General features: G+C 46.5%; 1 protein-coding gene across 7 annotated transcripts in view; it reads left to right on the plus strand.

Moving 5' to 3' along the window:
- Nucleotides 1–20644, plus strand: part of soga3b (SOGA family member 3b) — a 26724-nt gene extending 6080 nt beyond the window's left edge. For 2 of the 7 annotated variants that reach the window (XM_037541064.1, XM_037541062.1), the window contains exons 6-9: nucleotides 2419–3086; nucleotides 8057–8712; nucleotides 11689–11721; nucleotides 13012–13124. In XM_037541064.1, the coding sequence (XP_037396961.1) occupies nucleotides 2419–3086; nucleotides 8057–8167 (779 nt within the window). In that variant the 3' untranslated portion in view covers nucleotides 8168–8712; nucleotides 11689–11721; nucleotides 13012–13124. The other 5 variants (XM_037541065.1, XM_037541060.1, XM_017718625.2 and 2 more) reach the window with 5 other exon arrangements.
- Nucleotides 20645–21169: the final 525 nt, after the last annotated feature.

Raw genomic sequence — 21169 nt, forward strand, 5'->3', positions numbered from 1 at the left:
ATCGGTAGTTATCATTTCATCATTTGGTAATGCTCAGTTTTAAAGCCGAGCAGTACTTTGAAAAAGCTCAAGGTTTGTTTTGATGTAATGAATAAAATTATTTATTGCCAATACAAATAAGAATCAAGAACAGTGACGATAGCTGCAGGTTGGTCTGTGCGGTTATGAACATTTTATTATAAATGCTAAAGACGGAGCGATCAGTGCTTCTGGGGCCGATACCGACCGCAGATCACCTTTCAGCGCGGCTGGCCAATAGACGATACCGACCGCAGATCACCTTTCAGCGCGGCTGGCCAATAGACGATACCGACCGCAGATCACCTTTCAGCGCGGCTGGCCAATAGACGATACCGACCGCAGATCACCTTTCAGCGCGGCTGGCCAATAGACGATACCGATCGCAGATCACCTTTCAGCGCGGCTGGCCAATAGACGATACCGATCGCAGATCACCTTTCAGCGCGGCTGGCCAATAGACGATACCGATCGCAGATCACCTTTCAGCGCGGCTGGCCAATAGACGATACCGACCGCAGATCACCTTTCAGCGCGGCTGGCCAATAGACGATACCGACCGCAGATCACCTTTCAGCGCGGCTGGCCAATAGACGATACCGACCGCAGATCACCTTTCAGCGCGGCTGGCCAATAGACGATACCGATCGCAGATCACCTTTCAACACGGCTGGCCAATAGACGATACCGGCATTTTGGCTGATGCTCTTACCCAGAGCGACTTACAGTTTGATCAGTTTATACAGGTAGGCGAAGGTGGTGTTAGGAGTCTTGCCCAAGGACTCTTATTGGTATAGTGTAGGGTGTTTACCCAGGTGGGGATTGAACCCAAGTCAACAGCGTAGAAGGCAGAGGCGTTACCCACTACACTAACCAACCACGCAGATCACCTTTCAGCACGGCTGGCCAATAGACGATACCGACCGCAGATCACCTTTCAGCATGGCTGGCCAATAGACGATACCGACCGCTGATCACCTTTCAGCATGGCTGGCCAATAGACGATACCGACCGCTGATCACCTTTCAGCGCGGCTGGCCAATAGACGATACCGACCGCTGATCACCTTTCAGCGCGGCTGGCCAATAGACGATACCGACCGCAGATCACCTTTCAGCGCGGCTGGCCAATAGACGATACCGACCGCAGACAGGGCTGGACTGTTAAAGCCGATTCTCAGAGTCCAATTTTTCGGGGACAAAAACAGATTTTAACGTAGTGGGAACTTCATACCAAGCATTTTTTCATCTAAACACTCTTTTTCCTTTTAAGCCCTGCAACTAAACAATGCACTGGGTGCATCTCATTCAGCAAAATTCTGCAGGTGTTTCCACAGGTCAGTTGGGGAATTTGAGGCTCTGCTTCCGCTTGTTGCCCCTCTCATTAAAAGTAGGGAATGAACTCCGGTAAATGCAGTCGTGGGCTGGAGGTTAGGGAACCAGCCCTGTGACCAGAAGGTCGAAGGTTCGATCCCCTCGGCTGACAGTCCATGCCTGAAGTGCCCTTGAGCAAGGCACCTAACCCCCAATTGCTCCCTGGATGCTGTGGATAGGGCTGCCCACCGCTTCTGCCATGTGTGCTCCCTGCCCCCTAGTGTGTGTGTTCACTAGTGTGTATGTGGTGTTTCACTTCATGGATGGGTTAAATGCGGAGGTGAAATTTCCCCATTGTGGGACTAATAAGGGTCTCTTAATGTTAATCTGAATTGTAACCTTAGCTAAAGGTATCATAACATTAGATTGTAGACTCTTTAGGGTGGTAACCGACTGAGTGGGAAATGTTTAAACCAGTCCAATGCCTCGTGAAGGTGGAGCTCAAAGGAAGGAGCGATGGTCTGCTCATCAACACGGTCTGATGAACAACAAGCGTGTTGTAAGCCTGTGAATGTAATGTAAGAAATCGGTACTGAAAAGTTTAAAAACCTCCAGCTGAGTGTGCAGAGAACATAAACATTACGTAGAACCAGGTCTGTTAAAGAAGAGTAGCAATGTGCTAGCCAGCCTTTTTTAGCTTGTGCTGTCATTGGGCCTCATTCACCAATGTCTTCCTAAGTTTGTACTTAACTGTGCTCTTAACTGGTGAATGAGGCCAAGTGTTCCCCGGATATTGGCAGAACAGGCTGTCCTGAGATGTGAATTCTCATTGCATCATGTCTGGTTCCATCAGACTGGACCCAGTCTGGAGAGCAAAATGAGCATTGTGTTGCGTTGCATTGTGTTGCGTTGCATTGTGTTGCGTTGCATTGCGCAAAAATTATAGTGAACCACAGTGGCAACTATTCAACTGTTGGATTGAGGAACCGAATGGCATTTAATGCGATCAGATCTCCCTCAGACCCACATTACGGATTTTGAAAGAAAGTATTTGGCTGATTATTGCCCATCATGTTATGTCATGCAGGCTTAGCGGAGGGCGGAAAGGCGGAGGCGCTGCAGGAGGAGCTGAAGGCGGCACGTTTGCAGATCAACGACCTCAGCGGGAAAGTAATGCAGCTGCAGTACGAGAACCGCGTGCTGCTGTCCAACATGCAGCGCTATGAACCTACCACAACTCACCTGGACAGCGAGGCCGAAAGCGAAGGTGCAGGAGCAGCAGGAGGAGGAGGAGAAAGAGCAGGACGTAGGGGGAGCGATGACGACTCCTCTTCGCGCCTCCCTCCTCACCGTAAGCGCGAGGGCCCCGTAGGAGGCGAGAGCGATTCAGAGGAGGTTCGGAGCCCTCGCGGCCCACCACTGTATTCCTCTGACCCCGGCCGCTTCCTCCCTCGCTCCTTACGTGAGCGGCAGCAGATGATGGACGTGCAGGCAGAGGCGGAGCGGCTGGGACGCACCATCGACCGCCTCATCACGGACACCGGCTCCATCATGGCAGAGGCGCGCATGTTTGTGGCCAACGGAGACCCGTTCAGGCGCGGGGATGAGGGCGACGACGCTGGAAGGGTCCGGGAGCACGAGCTGCTCTTCCGCATTAACGCTCAGATGAAGTCCTTCAGGAAGGAGCTGCAGGGCTTTATAGACCGGCTGGAGCTGCCCAGGCCAGAGGAGAGACGCTCCGAGGAGCCGCTGTCTGTGAGTCCAGCCTGAGTGTGAGAGTGTGTGCAGCTGTGTATCCGTTGAGGCTCGACCGATATATCATTGGGACGATAAAACTGGCCGATCTTGAGGTTTCTTCACGTTTTGTTGATTTCCAGAGTGCGTTTAGATGTTAACACGTCCTCTACAGGGAAGAGACTTGGAAAAGGCATCTTGTGCAAATTTTAGTGCAGATGTTTAACACATAGGAGAAAATAAGACATAAAAAAACAGTGTCACTGGACTTTAGTTTTTTTTTATGTTTTATTTTTTTCCCTGTATGTTGAATTCAGCAAATAAACACTAAGGCTATGTTCACATTACCAGGTTGAAGTGGCACAAATAATTTTTTTTTGCCCTAATGCAACTCAGATCTGATGTTTTCAGGGCTGTGTGGACACAAATCTAATCTCTTCAAATCCGACCTGAGCCTCTTTCTTATGTGGTCGTAGATCGGATACGTACCCGATTCATGGGCATGCGACCTTAATATGAAGCTCAAATTACTCTGGCAGCAGTGCTGAACAGATGTTAAAGCCTGTAAATTTTGGAAAAGCAGCATTTTCTCCTTCGTCTGGCTCTAATAATGAAGCTGAGAGCTGGTCAGAGTTAATGATCTTCTCAGCGAAGCTCGTTCTGCTCGTTAGTTTGTGCTGATGATGCAGTGATTCAGTCGCGTGACGTTACTGAGTCGGAGGAGCTCATGTGGGTCAGTTCAGGACGCCAGTTCATCACATTAATGACAGATTTGAATCACCTAAACGAGGGTGAACCGTTCAGTCAGAGAGATCGGATTTTTGCCACAAGGCTTGTAATGTGAACGTAGCACAATCGTGTATTAAAATGTGCAGAACTGTGTTCACTGTAGAGGATGTGTTACTGATTCACACCTAAAAAATCTACCAGGTGCGCCCGAACCTTTGTACACAGCCGCCCCGACAGGTGTGCGCTGAAAGGAAACTTCCTGGCCAAAAACTGAAATTCAAGATGAAAACTGAAAGGTTCTGTTTTTTTATTTTATACTTCTATATTCCATTATATTTATAATATTTATTATAAAAATATATCTGTTATTTTCAGGGCTGGGCGATAAAACGATGACGATATTTATACCCTTTCCTCGATAGAGTGATAAGACACGTTCAATAAGTTTTGGATATAATACACCATCACACTTCCACGTTCTAGCGACAGCCGCTGTTTCTACTGCCAGGAAAGCGACACTACTCTGCTGTCGCCAGGAGAGGGCGCACTTCTGAGTTTTTCGGCAATTAGAGAGGTGGGGCCCACGAGTAAGATGAGACACGGAGCTCTACGTTCCCGATCTGTTCTCCTGTGACGGAGTGCGAGTGACGAGATCAGCGGTGTTAATACACTGGCTTAGAGTGAACTCACCTCTTTCCTAGCATCCTAACAAGCTTTAGCAGCGCTGAATCACAACCCTCACAGCTACTGCGCTGTTAGAGCGCTCAGGCAGATCCCCAGATTCCCAACCAGTGAAAGGCAGTGAGTTCATGTGAGTTACAGCCCTGATTTAAACGGAAGTAAACTGAGGAAGCTGTGAGGCTTTAGAAAGCGGGGGAGCGCCGTCTTTCCAGCCTAGCTGTTTTTAGCAGCTGGCTAACTTGAAGCAGCTCCGTCACTCGCATGACACGGAGAGCTGATGATATAGTAGATCAGACACGACACGGAGAGCTGATGATATAGTAGATCAGACACGACACGGAGAGCTGATGATATAGTAGATCAAACACGACATGGAGAGCTGATGATATAGTAGATCAGACACGACACGGAGAGCTGATGATATAGTAGATCAGACACGACACGGAGAGCTGATGATATAGTAGATCAGACATGACACGGAGAGCTGATGATATAGTAGATCAGACACGACACGGAGAGCTGATGATATAGTAGATCAGACACGACACGGAGAGCTGATGATATAGTAGATCAAACACGACACGCGAGCACTGGTTTCAGTTTAAACACAGCTAAAAGGAGGACTCCGTTTGTCTGGTGTTGATATGTTACGGTCCACCCCTCAAACTTCTGCAACAGAATAGACAGCCGAGCCTCGTCACCAGGCAGCCAAAAATAATGTGTTCTTTCTTAAATTATGACTATTAGCTACGAAAACTGTGGCCGTGCTGTTCCAGCTGAGAAAAGCAGTTCACCAGACTCTTCCATGACAGACCTGTGAGATGTTCTACTGTTTGGTGAGTGTTGTTGGTGTTCTGACCATAAAGGATCGTTTACAACAGCGATGAATCATCCAGGAGCCTTCAAACTCGAAAGAAACAATTAGACATTTATTGCGATATGTATCGATATCCAACGTTATGGATCATAGCTCATAACTTTTTTTGCCATATCGCCCGGCTCTAGTTATATTTAATATTTATATTATTTATTCTCGTGGAAACAGTGAAAGTGGCTGGTATTTTCACTGTTGTTCCGCTGCAGCTCAAGCTGTTTGAACCCGTCTGTGCCGACAGACGCAGGAGAGCGCAGTAAACGCAGTTTGTTATCCCCGTTTTCTCGTTTTCATCATCAGTCAGACGATGGCGACAGTGAAGCGTTGGATTTTTGACACTTGGTTATAGTCGATGTATTAAATCTGAAAATGTTTGGCCGTTTTTCTCTTTTGGGCATAAAACGGTGCCTTTTTACCGTCTTTTTTCTTTTCCAGTACTAATACTGAAACCTCGAGTATCGGCCAGTAACGATACCGATGTGACTGATCAGGCCGCTGTATTGACGTTACTCTAAAACTACGCCAGTGTTGTGACTGATGGTATCAGATGGAACAGAATTTGTGTTGGTGAGAGATTTTGCGAGACGTTTGTGCTTCATTTCGTTTTCTTTATTTCTTTATTTGCTTTTTCTCAGTGCCGTGTATGTTTGACTGTTTCAGAGTTCAGTGTTGTTAGAATTCCTGTTGTGTAGGTTTTTAAGAGGTGAGATTATGAGGTTTTTAGTTTTTTAGGTTGTTCTAAGTTTGTGTTATTTAAAACGTTGACTCTGAGTTTGAGAAACTTGACCGGTGTCGGTCGTGTTTGGGCGCAGGCAGTCACAGCACTGTTTAACTAAACCTATGGGGGTTTAATTTGTATACAATCACACTGGCTGGATTTCAAGGCTCTTTAACGTCCGTCTGAATATCAGTGGACGGGTCTTCATATCGGTCGAGTCCTCTCGTGTCATCACTGTCAGAACTAAATCTCGTTTCTCCACTCCACTCGTTTTTCATTTGTGGACCGCGTGCCTCTCGCCAGCTGTCCATCCCACTGGAATAAGTGGGGGAATCATTTAGATTTATGACCGTTTTAAAATTTGGCCATAACATTTTTGGAGATACGATTTTTTTGTTAAAACAGCGATGATATAAAAATGGATCAGCCGTAACACCATGACCACCTCCTCGTTTCTACGCTCACTGTCCACTTTATCAGCTCCACTTACTGTATAGCTGCACTCTGTAGTTCTACAGTTACAGACTGTAGTCCATCTGTTTCTCTGATACTCTGTTATCCTGTTCTTCAGTGGTCAGGACCCCCATGGACCCTCACAGAGCAGGTACTGTATGGGTGGTGGATCATTCTCAGCACTGCAGTGACACTGACGTGGTGGTGGGGTGTTAGTGTGTGTGGTGCTGGTACGAGTGGATCAGACACAGCAGTGCTGCAGGAGGTTTTAAACACTGTGTCCACTCACTGTCCACTCTATTAGACACTCCTACCTGGTCGATCCACCTTGTAGATGTAAAGTCAGAGACGACAGCTCATCTGCTGCTGCACAGTTTGTGTTGGTCGTCCTCTAGTCCTTCATCAGTGGTCACAGGACACTGTTTGCTGGATGTTTTTGGTTGGTGGACTATTCTCAGTCCAGCAGCAACACTGAGGTGTTTAAGAACTCCTGCAGCACTGCTGTGTCTGATCCACTCAGACCAGCACAACACACACTAACACACCACCACAACGTCAGTGTTACTGCAGTGCTGAGAATGATCCACCACCCAAATAGTACCTGCTCTGTGAGGGTCCATGTGGTCCTGACCACTGAAGAACAGATGGACTACAGTCTGTAACTGAGCTACAGAGTGCAGGTGATGATGTTACGGCTGACCGGTGTGTCTAAGTGTGTATCTGCGTGTTTCTGTGTGAGTGTGTAGTTTAATGTCAGTGGGTTTTATTGAGGTCAGCGCGTCACGTCATGACCTGTAAAGCTGCTAAGACTATGAGGAACAAGCTGCATGGTTCACGTCCTTCTCTGGGAAAAATGCAAGGAAATCTTTCGTTTAATGTCTGTGTGACTTCAGCTTAAAGGAGCACTTCACACAAGGTGCTAGCGTGCTAAAATACTAGCTAACTGTTAGCGAAGGTTAGCTAGCACGCTTAAGCGTGAAAATGCTAGCTGAGTATTAGAGAAAGTTAGCTAGCGCGTTATTGCGCTTAAGCGTGAAAATGCTAGCTGAGTATTGGAGAAAGTTAGCTAGCGTGTTATCCCGCTTAAGCGTGAAAATGCTAGCTGAGTATTGGAGAAAGTTAGCTAGCGTGTTATCCCGCTTAAGCGTGAAAATGCTAGCTGAGTATTAGAGAAAGTTAGCTAGCGCGTTATCACGCTTAAGCGTGAAAATGCTAGCTGAGTATTAGAGAAAGTTAGCTAGCGTGTTATCCCGCTTAAGCGTGAAAATGCTAGCTGAGTATTAGAGAAAGTTAGCTAGCACGTTATCGCACTTAAGCGTGAAAATGCTAGTTAAGTATTAAGTACATTGGCAGGGCTCCGTTAGCACTAGGCTAATCATGCTAACTGGCTCCTGCTAGCGTTGACGTTCCGTGTGAAGTATTCCTTTCGGGAATTCGACGTCACTGACGGCTTCTCTCTTTCCCCCGACCCTGTCTTTCCATGCACCCTTCTGTTCTTTGATGCACGTCTTTTAATCCTGTCGTTTACTCGCCCAGATGTTCCAGCCCATCATTTTACTCATCCTCATTTTAGTGCTCTTCTCCTCGCTCTCTTACGCCACCATGTTTAAGCTCGTTTTCCTTTTCACCCTCTTTTTTGTCCTGTGATCTCCGCCCATCCTGTCGTTAGCACAGCTCCCGCCCCTTTGTTTTCGTTTCTTTGTTGATGTCGTGTGCGTTGCCATGGTTGCAGAATTACAGGAGGCTCACAGCCTGCAGTGTCTCTCTCAAGCACACAGGACTACACTACCCAGAATGCATTCTTAACTCATAAGAACTACATTCCCCAGAGCTCTGGCTTGTGGCTCCTGCTACCCAGACCCTGTGCTTTTTTTTGCCGTTGAGGACTTCAGCTACTCAACGGAACGTCCAGGGAGAACATTTCCAATGCCTGTGCATGTTTACTGTCCCTAAAAAACAAACAAAAAAGGATTTCGCCACATGCACTGCAGCGCCACTGGAGACTACATTACCCAGAGTGCACGTCTGTCATCGGGGACTCCAACTTCTACCAGTCTTTTGCTTTAAATCTGCTGTAAAGGACAACAGTTACTCAACGCAAGCGCCAACGCAGACTGCTCAGCACTACATTTCCCAGAATTCCTGCCCGAAGACGGCGTTAATGCCTCTGAGCGGCCTTCGTTTCTCCAGAGGTGAGTGAAAGTATCAAGTTTAAATGTTCAAAAATGTTGGGACAAAATTTGGAGTTAAAAACGTACAGAAGCCCAGGTGAGATCCAGGCGTCAGAACTGGCCGCTGCGTTGTTTTCAGCTGTCTGGCGGACTGAAGTCCGAGCGTGTCGACTAAGCAGGCAGCGTTTGATCGGCTGAGTCTCGTTCGGAGTCCTAATTTTGCTTCTTTAGTTTGGCGATGAAGCTGGAGCTGCCTGGCTAACTCTGCTTACTGTAGTCACCCGAATCCGTTCTATAAGACCCTCGACCGTCTCTCAGGCCAGTCAGATGGTAGTCGTGTAGATGACGAGAGATGTTGATGGACGGAAACAGTGAAGGACGGGATTTTGCACAGTAATAGTTTTAGGCCGGAATGGCTCTGTTACAGCTCTGCTCGTTTTGAGCCATGCGGTTTGCAGGATGATGATTGTTGGGGTGTACAGTTGCGTGCAAAAGTTTAGGCACCCCTGGTAACGCATTGTGGTGCTGGAGTATGTAGGAGAACTCACTTCCGCACGTTTTAAAGCACAGTTACTGTTTGTTTACTGAATTGAACGTATTGGGGGGGCTTTTGTCCAGGTAACTCGGCAAATAAGACAAATTGTGAATTGATGAGGTGTCATTTGATGGGGTGCTCAAACTTTTGTGTACATCTGGCCTCTTGACTCCAGTGCAAAGCTAAAGAAGCAAACTGGGCTAAGAGGGAAACTCCCTAAACTTGATTTTAGCTGAACCGCTGCATTAAAAGTGACCTGTAAACAAGCAAACGGTCATTCGGTGGCTTTGATATCTGAGCCAGGTGTTTAACTCTTGTCTGCAGTGCCTGGCTTTACGCCAGGTCCCCTTCCCTCCACAACCAGCTGGTGCTGCTCCAAGCTTTGGCTCCAGCCAGTCAGAGCGACAGGCCTGATTAATTACCGTCTGGGCCGTCGCGGTTTTGCCAGCTCAGTTCAGTCAGGTGTAACGTGGTCCTGCGCCGGCCCTTTGTGAATAAGGTCTCCTCGTAAGGACCACTCGGAAGGGGAGAGAACGCCTTTGTAGCATCTGTAGGGGACAGAAATGCTCCTCGTGGGACAGCAGAGGGTGTGGCTTCTTGTTTACTGCAACAGTAATGACCTGTGGGCTGTTTGGCAGTATTCCTGTGTGTCCACTCCATCATGCCATTAGCAACTCTTCGCATTCAGTAGTGAAATGCGAGACGTCTGTGCTGAGCGGGTTGTATTTTTACGTCCGCGGTTGCTTGGCAGCTAAAAATGAAAATAGCTGCTTCAAACAAGCGGGATGGGAGATAATGCGGAGGCACAGAGCCGGCCTACGACAGGCAGCGAGCCAATCCATCTCCCTTGACTCGGTTTAGTTCGCTGAACAGCGTGGGGTAGACCCAGGCAGCGCCACCACTCCCAAGCAAATAAGCACCTGTCGTGACGTTCCAGTGAGCCAGTTGCATCACTGCTACGTGGTCTGGTTTTCTGCTTCGGTTAAAGCCGCGTTCTGAAGGTTTTCCTACAAACGTTTTTTCCAGTTTTCACTCGAGTGCTTGTAAATTGCTAATATCCGAAATAAGATATGATGCACAAATGACTCCCAAAGGCTTCTATGAGGCCTAGAATGAAACACCAGTGTACAAACATCCTCCAACAGTGTTTGTTTTGTGTGGGAGTGATGTGTCGTGATTTGGTGCAGTCCGTCTTTGTATTAGTGCTATTTTCATATGAATGTTATTAAAGGTGTTTTAAAGTTGGCACCAGCTGTTAACAGTTGATAAAGGACAGATTCTGTGTAAACTTCAGGACTGCTGTGTAAGTCTGGGACTGTTTCAGTGCTCCGTGTCTGCTTGAACGCTGTAGTCAGTGATGTTCTTCTGTTCAGATTCTTCAGTTTTGCAAAATTTTATGCATTGTTTTATGCCAAATATATTTAATGGGCTTGTTGAAATACATTATGACCTTACGATATGATATCAAAGAGTTTTTTAAGCTCATTTGACCATTTTGAACCGAAATTCGGATGCAGTTCTATGCGCTGTAGACCCCTGTGGGAGGTCATTTTTGCAAGGCAGCTCACTTTAGAACCAGGAGTTTAACTGGAAACTGTTTCTACAGACATATTTCGTAGTGTTTCTCTGATCCATCCCATGTGCTGTTTTTCTCCGTCTGTCAAAACGTCCGGTGGCTATTTGGGTCGCCGGTCGATATCGCTGCAGAGGGGGTGACGCACGCCGGCTATTGTGCAACCAGCAAGTGTCACAATAAATTTCAAGTAAATCAAGCGTGAACTGCCTGGATCAAATCCGCTGACAGCACGCTAATTCTGGCCGCAGGCATCTCAAAAAAGAAAAGTGGACTACTGTGATGGCTGCCACATTTAGCGCAGGTTGTTGGCATCGTGGCCGGAGGGCGAATCAGCACCTGGCCTTGAAGTCACAAGACCTAAATCTGCCAAGTCCCAAAAGCAGAGCAGCAACAGGGCGGCCTGACAGCGGCGGCGCTAAAATAAACCTCCGAAACAGCCTTGTAAACACTTTCCCTGTGTCTTTTGTAATTATAACCCAGGGATGCTGGTGACGACAGTGACTCACATGGAGACGGCAAATGGAGGAATAAATCTGACATTATGACACTGGATACCAGGCCGGGTGACGCCGCGGTGGAAATAGCAGGAGGCACTATAAAGTCTTGCTGTGAGGGGTTGTTTACCTTGAAGAGAGGCACTTGCCCTGGGGGTGAGGGGCCGGACGCGGGACAGCTTTAAAATCCAATCCGCGGGACTTTTACGTCACAGCAGAGGGGAGCTGGAGGGGGACTTTAGACCAGCAGATAGAGTGCAAGCAGCTGTTGACTGAGGTGGACATGAGAGGAACAGTGTCAGTTGAACTGCGCAGAGAATTTCTTAAATAACGGACTAAATTCTTGACCCTGCCTGTGTTTTTTTTTTTTTTTTTTTTTTTCCCGTTCATAGAGGCAACCAGAGAGACCGGCTTCACTCAACCTGGTAAGGAAACTGATGTAACATAGACAACAGAATATTAGGTGTTATCTTTAGCCCCAAGGAACGGCTCTCCACTTAACGTGTGTGCAGTTTTATGGTAGTTACTGAATTACCTTTATATTTGTGAGCGAATAGCAAATCTTTGTAGTTTAATGGGTTTCCGGCAGGCTAGAGGAACACGTCCAGAAAAAAATGGTAAATATGAAGATAGGTTTGCTTTCATAAGCATGAATACGAAAAAAAAAAGTGTGTCATTATGATGGGAGGCATTGTACTGCCTGCTCAGCTCAGATAGCATGAGACATGAGTGAGGATATACCGAGATCACAAATTACAGATTATCAACACTTGAGGCTTGTAAACCTTTTTACGAGCTGTTCCTTTCATACTTGCCGTATATTACACGGCACTGAGGCAGCCCACCTCTTGCTCGGTTTGTGCTGTTTTACGATGCATAGCCTGGTTACAGGGGTATAAATATTTGATTCTTACATCACACGGTGGTACCTTCAGGCACTTTCGAGACACTCCGAGATACCCGGGGTGTCTAGTTTCTTGATGGCGGAAAAAATCCATCAGGGATGGCTCATGCGCTCCCATAAATCAATGCCGCGTTATCGGAATAACACTCTGACACAGCTTTGGAACGGATTGGACTATTCTGAGCCCATCCAAGTTGGTCAGAGGTTCCGAACTTGTAAGGATCCTTGACCTTGTCACATCCAGGTGAATGAAATGGCAAGAAAATCACTGTTATGTGCTGCCTGTTTTTGGGTGGGCAAATGACTGTATCACAGTAACTTGAGTAAGTCTGATGAAGACCGCTAGCAAGAGGCACCTGCTGACGACTTTGACGCTTGAGCTCTGCATTGAAGGATGGGAAATGGCCCCAGAATGGGTCAGGTGTGCATGGCAGGGATGCCTTCCCATGTTACATCATGGAAATGTTGGCATGCCGGCCAGGGGAAAGAGTCCTTGAGGAGACACATGGGAAAACAGTTCTGTTTGACATTAGGCCTAGGGTATAGTGGATGGACTCCACTAGGAGATACATTTCTGGCTGGCATTTGCTCGTTTTTGTTTGGTCTATTCATCAGGAAATCTTCAACGTTCATTTTCAGAAAGCAAATCTAACCAGTTGTAAAGTCACTGTTTTGGAGATACAAGGTTTTCTTACAACAGCAACAAAGTGGTGGTGTTCATGGAATTATTATGAAATATTTTGAATGCTGACATGGTCCACCTGCCAAGTCTCTGTTGATTGATCTCTTCATCCGTTTTGTTTTCTCTTAGAACTTTTCTGTGCCACCATACCATTTTTGAGATACTGCTGATATTTAGTGACTTCTCTTGGAAGGCCAGGGGAAAAGCCAAGGATACGGAAAGACACACACAGTGATGGCAGCCCTTGAGCTTCACTGTGGACTGGACCATGGCGGGCGTGTGTGGGGGGGCGAGCGAGTGGACCTGGACTCCTTTGACTCTGAGATGCAGGAGTGGGAGGAGCAGCTACAAGACATGCAGAGAAAGATAGAGGAGGTGAGATACAGCGACAGTAATTACTAACAAAAACACATTAACAACACTAATAAACACCAATAAACAATACCACTGACCAATATCACCAAGCAGTACAACAAATACCAGTCAATGTCAGTCAACCTCAACTAACAGTATCATGAAGACCACCAGCAACACTAATTAGCCACCTCACCAACACCAATCAACACTACTAAATACTAAGAAAATACAATCAACACGAGTGGTCAGTGATAAACATAAACATCTATAACCGAAAACAAACACTGTCCAGCAACTACAAAACCAGCAGACACCAACACAAACACTGCAACCACAACACCACCACAAATGCCAGCAACACCAACCCCACTGCCAACACTAGCAAACACCAACCCTACTGCCAACACCGGCAAACACCAACCCTACTGCCAACACCGGCAAACACCAGCCCTAATTCCAACACCAGCAAACACCAAGCCTACTGCCAATACCATTTACATCATTTGGCTGACGCTCTTATCCAGAGCGACTTACAGTTTGATCATTTTACACAAGTAGGTGAAGGTAGTGTTAGGAGTCTTGGCCAAGGACTCTTATTGGTGTAATGTAGGGTGTTTTACCCAGGTGGGGATTGAACCCCAGTCTACAGCGTAGAAGGCAGAGGTGTTACCCACTACACTAATCAACCACACTATACCAGCAAACACCAACCCTACTGCCAACACCAGCAAACACCAACCCTACTGCCAACGCCAGCAAACACCAACCCTACTGCCAACGCCAGCAAACACTAACCCTACTGCCAACGCCAGCAAACACCAACCCTACTGCCAACGCCAGCAAACACCAAACCTACTGCCAACACCAGCAAACACTAACCCTACTGCCAACACCAGCCAACAGTTACATAAACAGCATTAACCAACAATAGCGAACTCTACAGTACCGGTGCAGTGACCTCTATCACCAAACAACAGAATAAACACCAACACGGTCAACAAAAATAATCACTTCCTTTCTTACACACCAACACAAACACAGATACAATCAGCAGCCTCAAAGAATAAAACCTCAACAAACAGCAAGTAAACGACCTGCGGAAGGACGAGAGGTGATGATCTGAACATGCTCAGTAGCGTGTTCAGTCCATCAGCCTCACTGTTGTTGTCCATCAGCCTCACTGAATCCCTGCTGAGGCTGGCTGCCATCCCTGGGGTTGGCAGAGTGGATGTGTGTATGTTTATGTGTGTAAGAATAGCCTCCCCCAAATCCAGACACCGCACACACACACACACACACACACACACACACACAAACACACACAGCCATGACAGATGTTAACAAGCTTATTAAACTCATGTTGGGCGGGTTGACAGGCTGAGCACAACACACACACAGTGAAAGCGGATACTAATGAGCTTAATAATGTCGGGATGGGCACGTCCGCTCGCGCACATGCTGAAAGAAAATACTAACAAACTTAATGATGTTGGAAAGGACAAGCGTTCGCATTCTGACACACAGTCCAGCGCTTCTGGAGAAACATCGTGATTGCATAACGTCCACACTGATTGTTGTGGCTGTGCTGTGGAAGCTGGATTTGTTTTGTTTGTTGCCACAGCCCCAGTCTCGTGGAGCCAGACGTGCTCTTGTAACAAGGATACACGTCTGGGGTCAGCCTGTTCGCGTTTTGTAAATATTTGCCAGTCCTGCCAGTTCTTTCAACATCGCTTTAACACAGCATCTGCTTTGGCTGTATTGTCTATTCCTGTGAATGGCAGAGGCCACAAACAGCCACTGCTCAATAAGAGTTTTCGGGGGGACTTTTAAGTCACGCTAACTTATGTTAGCTGGACTCTGAAGAACGGTCAATAGCACAAAGATAGCTAGCCAAAATAGCTAAATCAGCTAGCTAGCAAGAAACTATCATTAGCTAATGTAGCATGTTTCCCCAAATGTTCTCAGTACAAGATCACATCTGGCCTTGCGAGACGAAGCCATGACATCTCTGCTTCATTAGTTTTGCACTGAAGCTACTGAGCAAATGCAAGTAATGGAAGAATGTACCCCACCAATGATCGCTGTTCAAACCGTTACCTCCCTCAAATCATTAAGGAGCACTTTGGCCAAAAACGACAATACATTGGTGCCACTAAAGCCTCCAAAGTTAGAATTGTCAGGTTTATATCTCCTTCTGATGACGTATTGTGAAGTTGGGAGAACCGTATGAAAAAAAAAAAACTACAAGCATTCTGGCCAGTGCAGAAGGAAGCCAGATAGCTAACGTTACTGCGAGGAAGCCAAACATCACGTCTTTGCCTCTATATATCAATTTATTCATTGCTCTCATGACGTATTGTGTGCAGTGCATGCTGGGTATTGTAGTGAGAGGTCATTAATAGACAAAAACAAAGACATTAAATTATCGTTTCAGAGTGAAAGGCTTTTAAGTAATCAGTTGCTTATGTGATTTCTGGCCCTCTATGATGTACTGATGCCTATTAACATGGACCAAGTGCAATTTTAAAAGCTTGAGTAGCAGTTCTGATTGATGGGGTATTGGCTTCTATTACTTGTTGGCTTCATTAGCCTTGCAACTCTGGTTCAAAACTACAGAAGGAAACTTGAGGCACCAAACGTGGCTGTTATGGCTGATCAACTAAATTAAAGGGGGGGGGGACTGAAAATATGATTTTCCCCAACTACTTTTTTGAACAGAAATAATTCGAAGACTTGCTGTGTCATCGTAGGGTGATCTCCGGGCTGTGACTCGTTTGAAAAACATGTCATGGTATCTTGAGCTATGTACCATCTGCACATGTGAGAATGCCTGACTGATTTGCCATTCTTCATGTCCATGTTGCAGTTATATAAAGAAGTGAAAGCACGCAGAGGAGCTGCTGAGAACAGCCCAAACTCCAGCACAGACACCCCGAACCTGGACATCACCTTGCTTCCTGTTAACACCACAAACCACTGCCATGGCAACAGTTACAGAGGTCCGCCTAGATGCCACAGCAACATGAGTGATGTCCATCCAGTTGGTCAGTGCGCTGGGACAAGAAACGATCTCTCGGTGGAGCACGCCAACGGCTATAATCACCCAAGTGATTACTCATACTCTAACGCTTCAGTTAATCATCACAGCAATGGGTTCTACTGCCCTGAAGGATATCGGGTTAATGGAGGCCAAGACGTCACTTTAGACATTCTGAATGGATACCTTGGGCAAGGACCTGATTACAGACAGAGCCATGGTCATCCTGGACCTCAAAACTTGGTAAGGGAGTTTCTGTGTTTTTCTGAATGTCTATTTATTTTCAACTGGCTCAGCTGCAAAGTCTATCTGGTGATTCATTCTCAGTAATTGTCTCTTGCTCTGCTTCAGAGCTCCAGGGGGAACCAGGGTGTTTACTGTTATCAGGACGGTAGTAAACAGTGGCCTGTGACTGGCAGGTACGTTCTGTCTCTCTTCCACCCTGCGGGACCTTCCCAAACACAGTGCTAATACAAGGACCTATTAGCATTTAAATGGGCTTTACTTATCTCCTCCGGTTAAAGTCGAAACCTCTTCACATATTAGCATATGCAAATACCTGAATAGTTGAATGGTCACATTCTAATGTTTGAATATAGGATCACTTTCGTATCACGTTCTGAACTATAGTACTTTCCTTGTGTTGATAATGGGCCTTTTGTCTTTTTCGCTTGCTTGATTGGGTTCATCTCTACCATAGAATTGGCGAGTATGAGGAAGTGGAGAACACGAAGAACGAAGGTCTGGATGACGTCCAAGGCCGTCACGTCAGCTGGAAAGATCCCATCTGCTCCAGAGAGCCGTCCCCAGAGAAATCGGCCAGCAGACCTCCGGTCAAACAAAGAGACAGCCCTCCAACTCCTGTCCTCCCTCGCTCCACCCACTTTACTGAGTCGCCACAACAACAGGACCGGAAGTGTCCCTTGGTGGACAGGAAATGTGGTGGCAGCCCGTCAGTGTTGCGCAAGTTCGGCGCCATGTTGCAGGAAAACGAGGGGAAGACCCTGATCCAGGATGGGACGGTCACCACTGTGATCCCAGTCGAGCCCCCGAAAGCCCAAAATACGCCCGTCTGCCAGCGCAAGTTTGGCGTCAACAGGTCGTCCGCACATGCGCCTGTCCAGAAGTGTCTCCTTGAGTCTAGTGTGTCGGCGGAGTTCAGCCAAGAGCCTCGGGCACCTCCTGGCCCCAGACATGTGGTACAGTACGGAGAACACAGGGGCTCTAATTACGGCACCAGCCCTTCATATACCCACACAAAGGCACCACACAGGGTGGAGACAGGGGCGAACAGAAAAATGGGCGTCCAGCCAGGCCAGTGGGGATCCCAGGCAGTGGACCTCCAATCAGATTACAGGATGGTGGAGAGGATTCTAAGCAGCTGTGCTGGTTCTCAGTACCAGGGAAAAGGACAGGGTGCAGATTCCGGCCAGGGAAGGGACAGCAAGGTTCAGTTTCTGGACGTGATGAAAGGGGAGCAGCAGTATACAGTCAGTCAGAAGAGCGCTCAGCAGGTGAGAGTCAATATTTTGAAATGTCAGCATTTCAAGAAAACAGGTTATTGCTTCACGATACTAAGTGAATATTTTGAGAAAGTACGTGTGACAGTAACGTAACACCGCTAGCTGGGGACTTTATCATTTGACGTTATCATTTATGTGTTTCATGTTTCCCAGGTCAGCCGTGAGTCGTCTCCCATCAATCCCAGAAGGAGTTTCTCTCGTCCTGCTCGTCCAGCCAATCAGCGGCCTCCATCCAGATGGGCAAGCCACTCCCCCACAGCTAAAATTGCCACACCCTCTGGCCCCATGCACCGCCTACCCAGCCCTGCCCGCAAATCCAGGCAGCCACAAAGTAACTTCAGCAACTTCAACAACGTCAATAACTTCAGTCTGTACACAGAAACGGTCATCATGTGACCGTCATTTGACCTCCTGGATGGACAGAATGACTCATCTCTACTTTTGACCTTTCTAGATCATCTTTTCCAGCCTACACCCCCCCACCCCCCTTATCATTGCCTCTATCTCTGTATATAGCGCTTGTTTTTCTAAAGCTCGGTCAAGACGAATGGTCAGTTGAAGGAGGAACTTGAGCCTTACTTATCGCCCTTCCTTTAAAACCTTTAAAATCCATTACTGTAAAACTGCTGGTGTTTAAACTGCACTGGTGTAAATGCGGATGTGACGCGTTCGGACTGTGAAACTGATCTAAGGTGGCCTGATACACTCCTGTGCCTATATGTCCTTCCATTAGCCTTTCGGCCATCTCCATTTCTTCCTTTCTTTCTATCATTCTCATTTTTTTATCATAATTTTTCTTGTTTTTGCATTGTTTTCTTCTTTTCTTCGTGCGTGCGGTTCTGGTGGTGCCAGCCTGTTGCCGTTTAGCTGCAGCTTTGTGACGCAGCCTGTACAAAGCATGCACAGCTGCAGCACGTGGTAGTTTGTGACGCTGGTGCAGTCGTGCTGTGGTATCGAGTGTGATGAGCAAGTGCAAAAACAGTGTGCCATTGTTTTTTTTTGTTTTTTTTTCTGTTTCAATGTCATTGAAGCAGCTTAAATCCATACACTGTAGTGTTTCAGCCTGAAGCTCAGCAAACCTCAACTCCTCATTGACCTTCACTGATTGTCACGAGGCTAAATTAAAACTTGAAGATTTCTGTTTTAAAAATGGTGAAAAAATAACACCTTTTGGGAAAAATACAGTGTAATTTATCAGTATAAACGACAGGAATCACACCTTTGTATCATGAATATTACACCGCTCTTTGGAGTCGAGTAGACCAGACGTTTTGGAATCTAAACAGTATTGACTGTATTTTCTGTGTAGTTCACAACACGGTTCATTGATCTAAAATGGTAATAGTAATAAAATGCAGGCTTTTGTTTCATGGGCCGCTCTTTGGAATCACACAGACCAAAAAATCCACTTGCTGGGCAGGCAAACAATTCCAGTTTACAGACCCATCACTGTGGGTGGGCCTTAGGGGGCTGTGCCCACCCATTTGGAGTGCTAGGACCACTCAAACACAGGTTTCCATACGCTTTTTATATAGTCTAAATGGCTTTGATTTGACATGGAAATGAAACGTTACTCTGTTGTGGTGAAAACCTGGCAAAGAATTCAATATTCAATAAAGCCTGTAGCAAATAAGCAGCAGTCTTAGAGCTGAAGCGCTTAGCTAGTATTTGCAGCTTAGTGGTAGAAATTCCAAGCTTTGACTTCCCGCTGCTGAGCCGAGTGGTCCTCGTGTCTAATTGGAGCGTTTAGTGTTCAGGTAGAACCGGAACACTTGATACTCGCTGACGCTTTCAAAAAATGTAAAAAAAAATAAGGAACGTTCTGTTGTTATGGTTACAGGGTGAAAGTCACATGAGGTACTTGTTCCTGGCGACACTTTTCCATACAAAAGTTGCGTGAACACAGCGAAATGGCTGGAATAAGCAGCCACACTGTAACTGGCAAAACCTCAAACTTGCAAGTTTACACGTTTAGCAGAGGGAGTTCTGTGTGGCACCGAAACCGAATTGTCTCTCAACAATAATGGAACCCTTTTTGCTGCTATACAGAACTATTTTTAGAAGTGCTCTTTGAAGAACCATGTACAAGTGGTTTTCCGTCATAGTGAGGAACCTGTTTGGCCATGCCAAGAACCATTATGCGTGCGTCCAAATGGGCTTTTCTGCGGAACCCTTGAAGAAGAATTCGACTGATATACGTTTACGTGATTGTTATCGGGCCCTGCGATGGACTGGCAACCTGTCCAGGGTGTATCCTGCCTTCGCCCGAAGACTGCTGGGATAGGCTCCAGCACCCCCCCCCGCGACCCTGACGGAGAAGCGGCTTAGAGGATGGATGGATGGATGGATGGATTGTTATCGGTCGATTGGGTGGTTGAAAATTGCCCATGCCAGTGCCAACCGGTTCACGTCCAAATGCCCAGCTTAAAATTTGATTAAAAACTGCTCTAAAGTCAAGCAAATTCAAACAAAGCATTTGAAACAGGTAATGATCTGGACATCCGTGGAAGAATGCTGAATTTCAGTAAAATCAGTGAAGGTCAAGTATGGCTTTGAGTGTTCAGTACTGTAACTGTGCTTTAAAACCAACTGTTGTGTGGACTTTTCCATAGACCTTAGCAGACTGATCTGCACTTCAGCCTTCTTATTAGACACTCACACTAATCTCCTCCCTTGAGTTCAGCACACCATGAAAAGTGAATGATATATTTTGACTGGTTAATGCAAAAGAAGTGGCTTTTAAAGCGGCGATGGAACGTCGTGAGAGTCTCAGTCGCTGTTGCTATTACTGTAATGTGATGTTTTATCTCTTTTTCTCCTCTAATAAATGCTTTAAAGTGCTTTCTCAGAGGATTGGGTCTCCTTATTTTCAAGTGTTTAAGAAAAGAATAATTTAATGGAAAGAATATCGCAGCATGTTTGTGTAGCATATTGCTGTGGTCTGAAGAAAACCTCGTATCTCCAGAATGGTCACTTTACAGGAGAAGGAAAAAACCTACTTTACTTTTAATGTAAGTCAAGGGAACCAGACGTCTTTCCAAGTCATTTTGGGTCGTTTCTTTTGGGCCGTTCATCATGAAACTTACACGTAATGTAAAGGGTAACAGGTATTTTCAAGCGGTGTCAAAAACTGAAAAACGACAAAAATGGCGATGCGAGGTTTTCTTCCGACAGCCGCGATAATTCCACGATAATATATTCCACGCGATAATTGTTTTCCAGCACTCGGTCAAGATGAGAACAAGTTTAACTTAAGGTAACTTGTCACCAGGGTAGTGAATCTACCTGATCTCCATGGATTCCAGAAAAGTTGAGAGAAAACAACTGGAACTCCTTTTTGAGCATGTCCAGTCTTTCGCTGTATTACCGG

Source organism: Pygocentrus nattereri, chromosome 9, assembly GCF_015220715.1.
Source record: "Pygocentrus nattereri isolate fPygNat1 chromosome 9, fPygNat1.pri, whole genome shotgun sequence".
Lineage (NCBI taxonomy): Eukaryota > Metazoa > Chordata > Actinopteri > Characiformes > Serrasalmidae > Pygocentrus > Pygocentrus nattereri.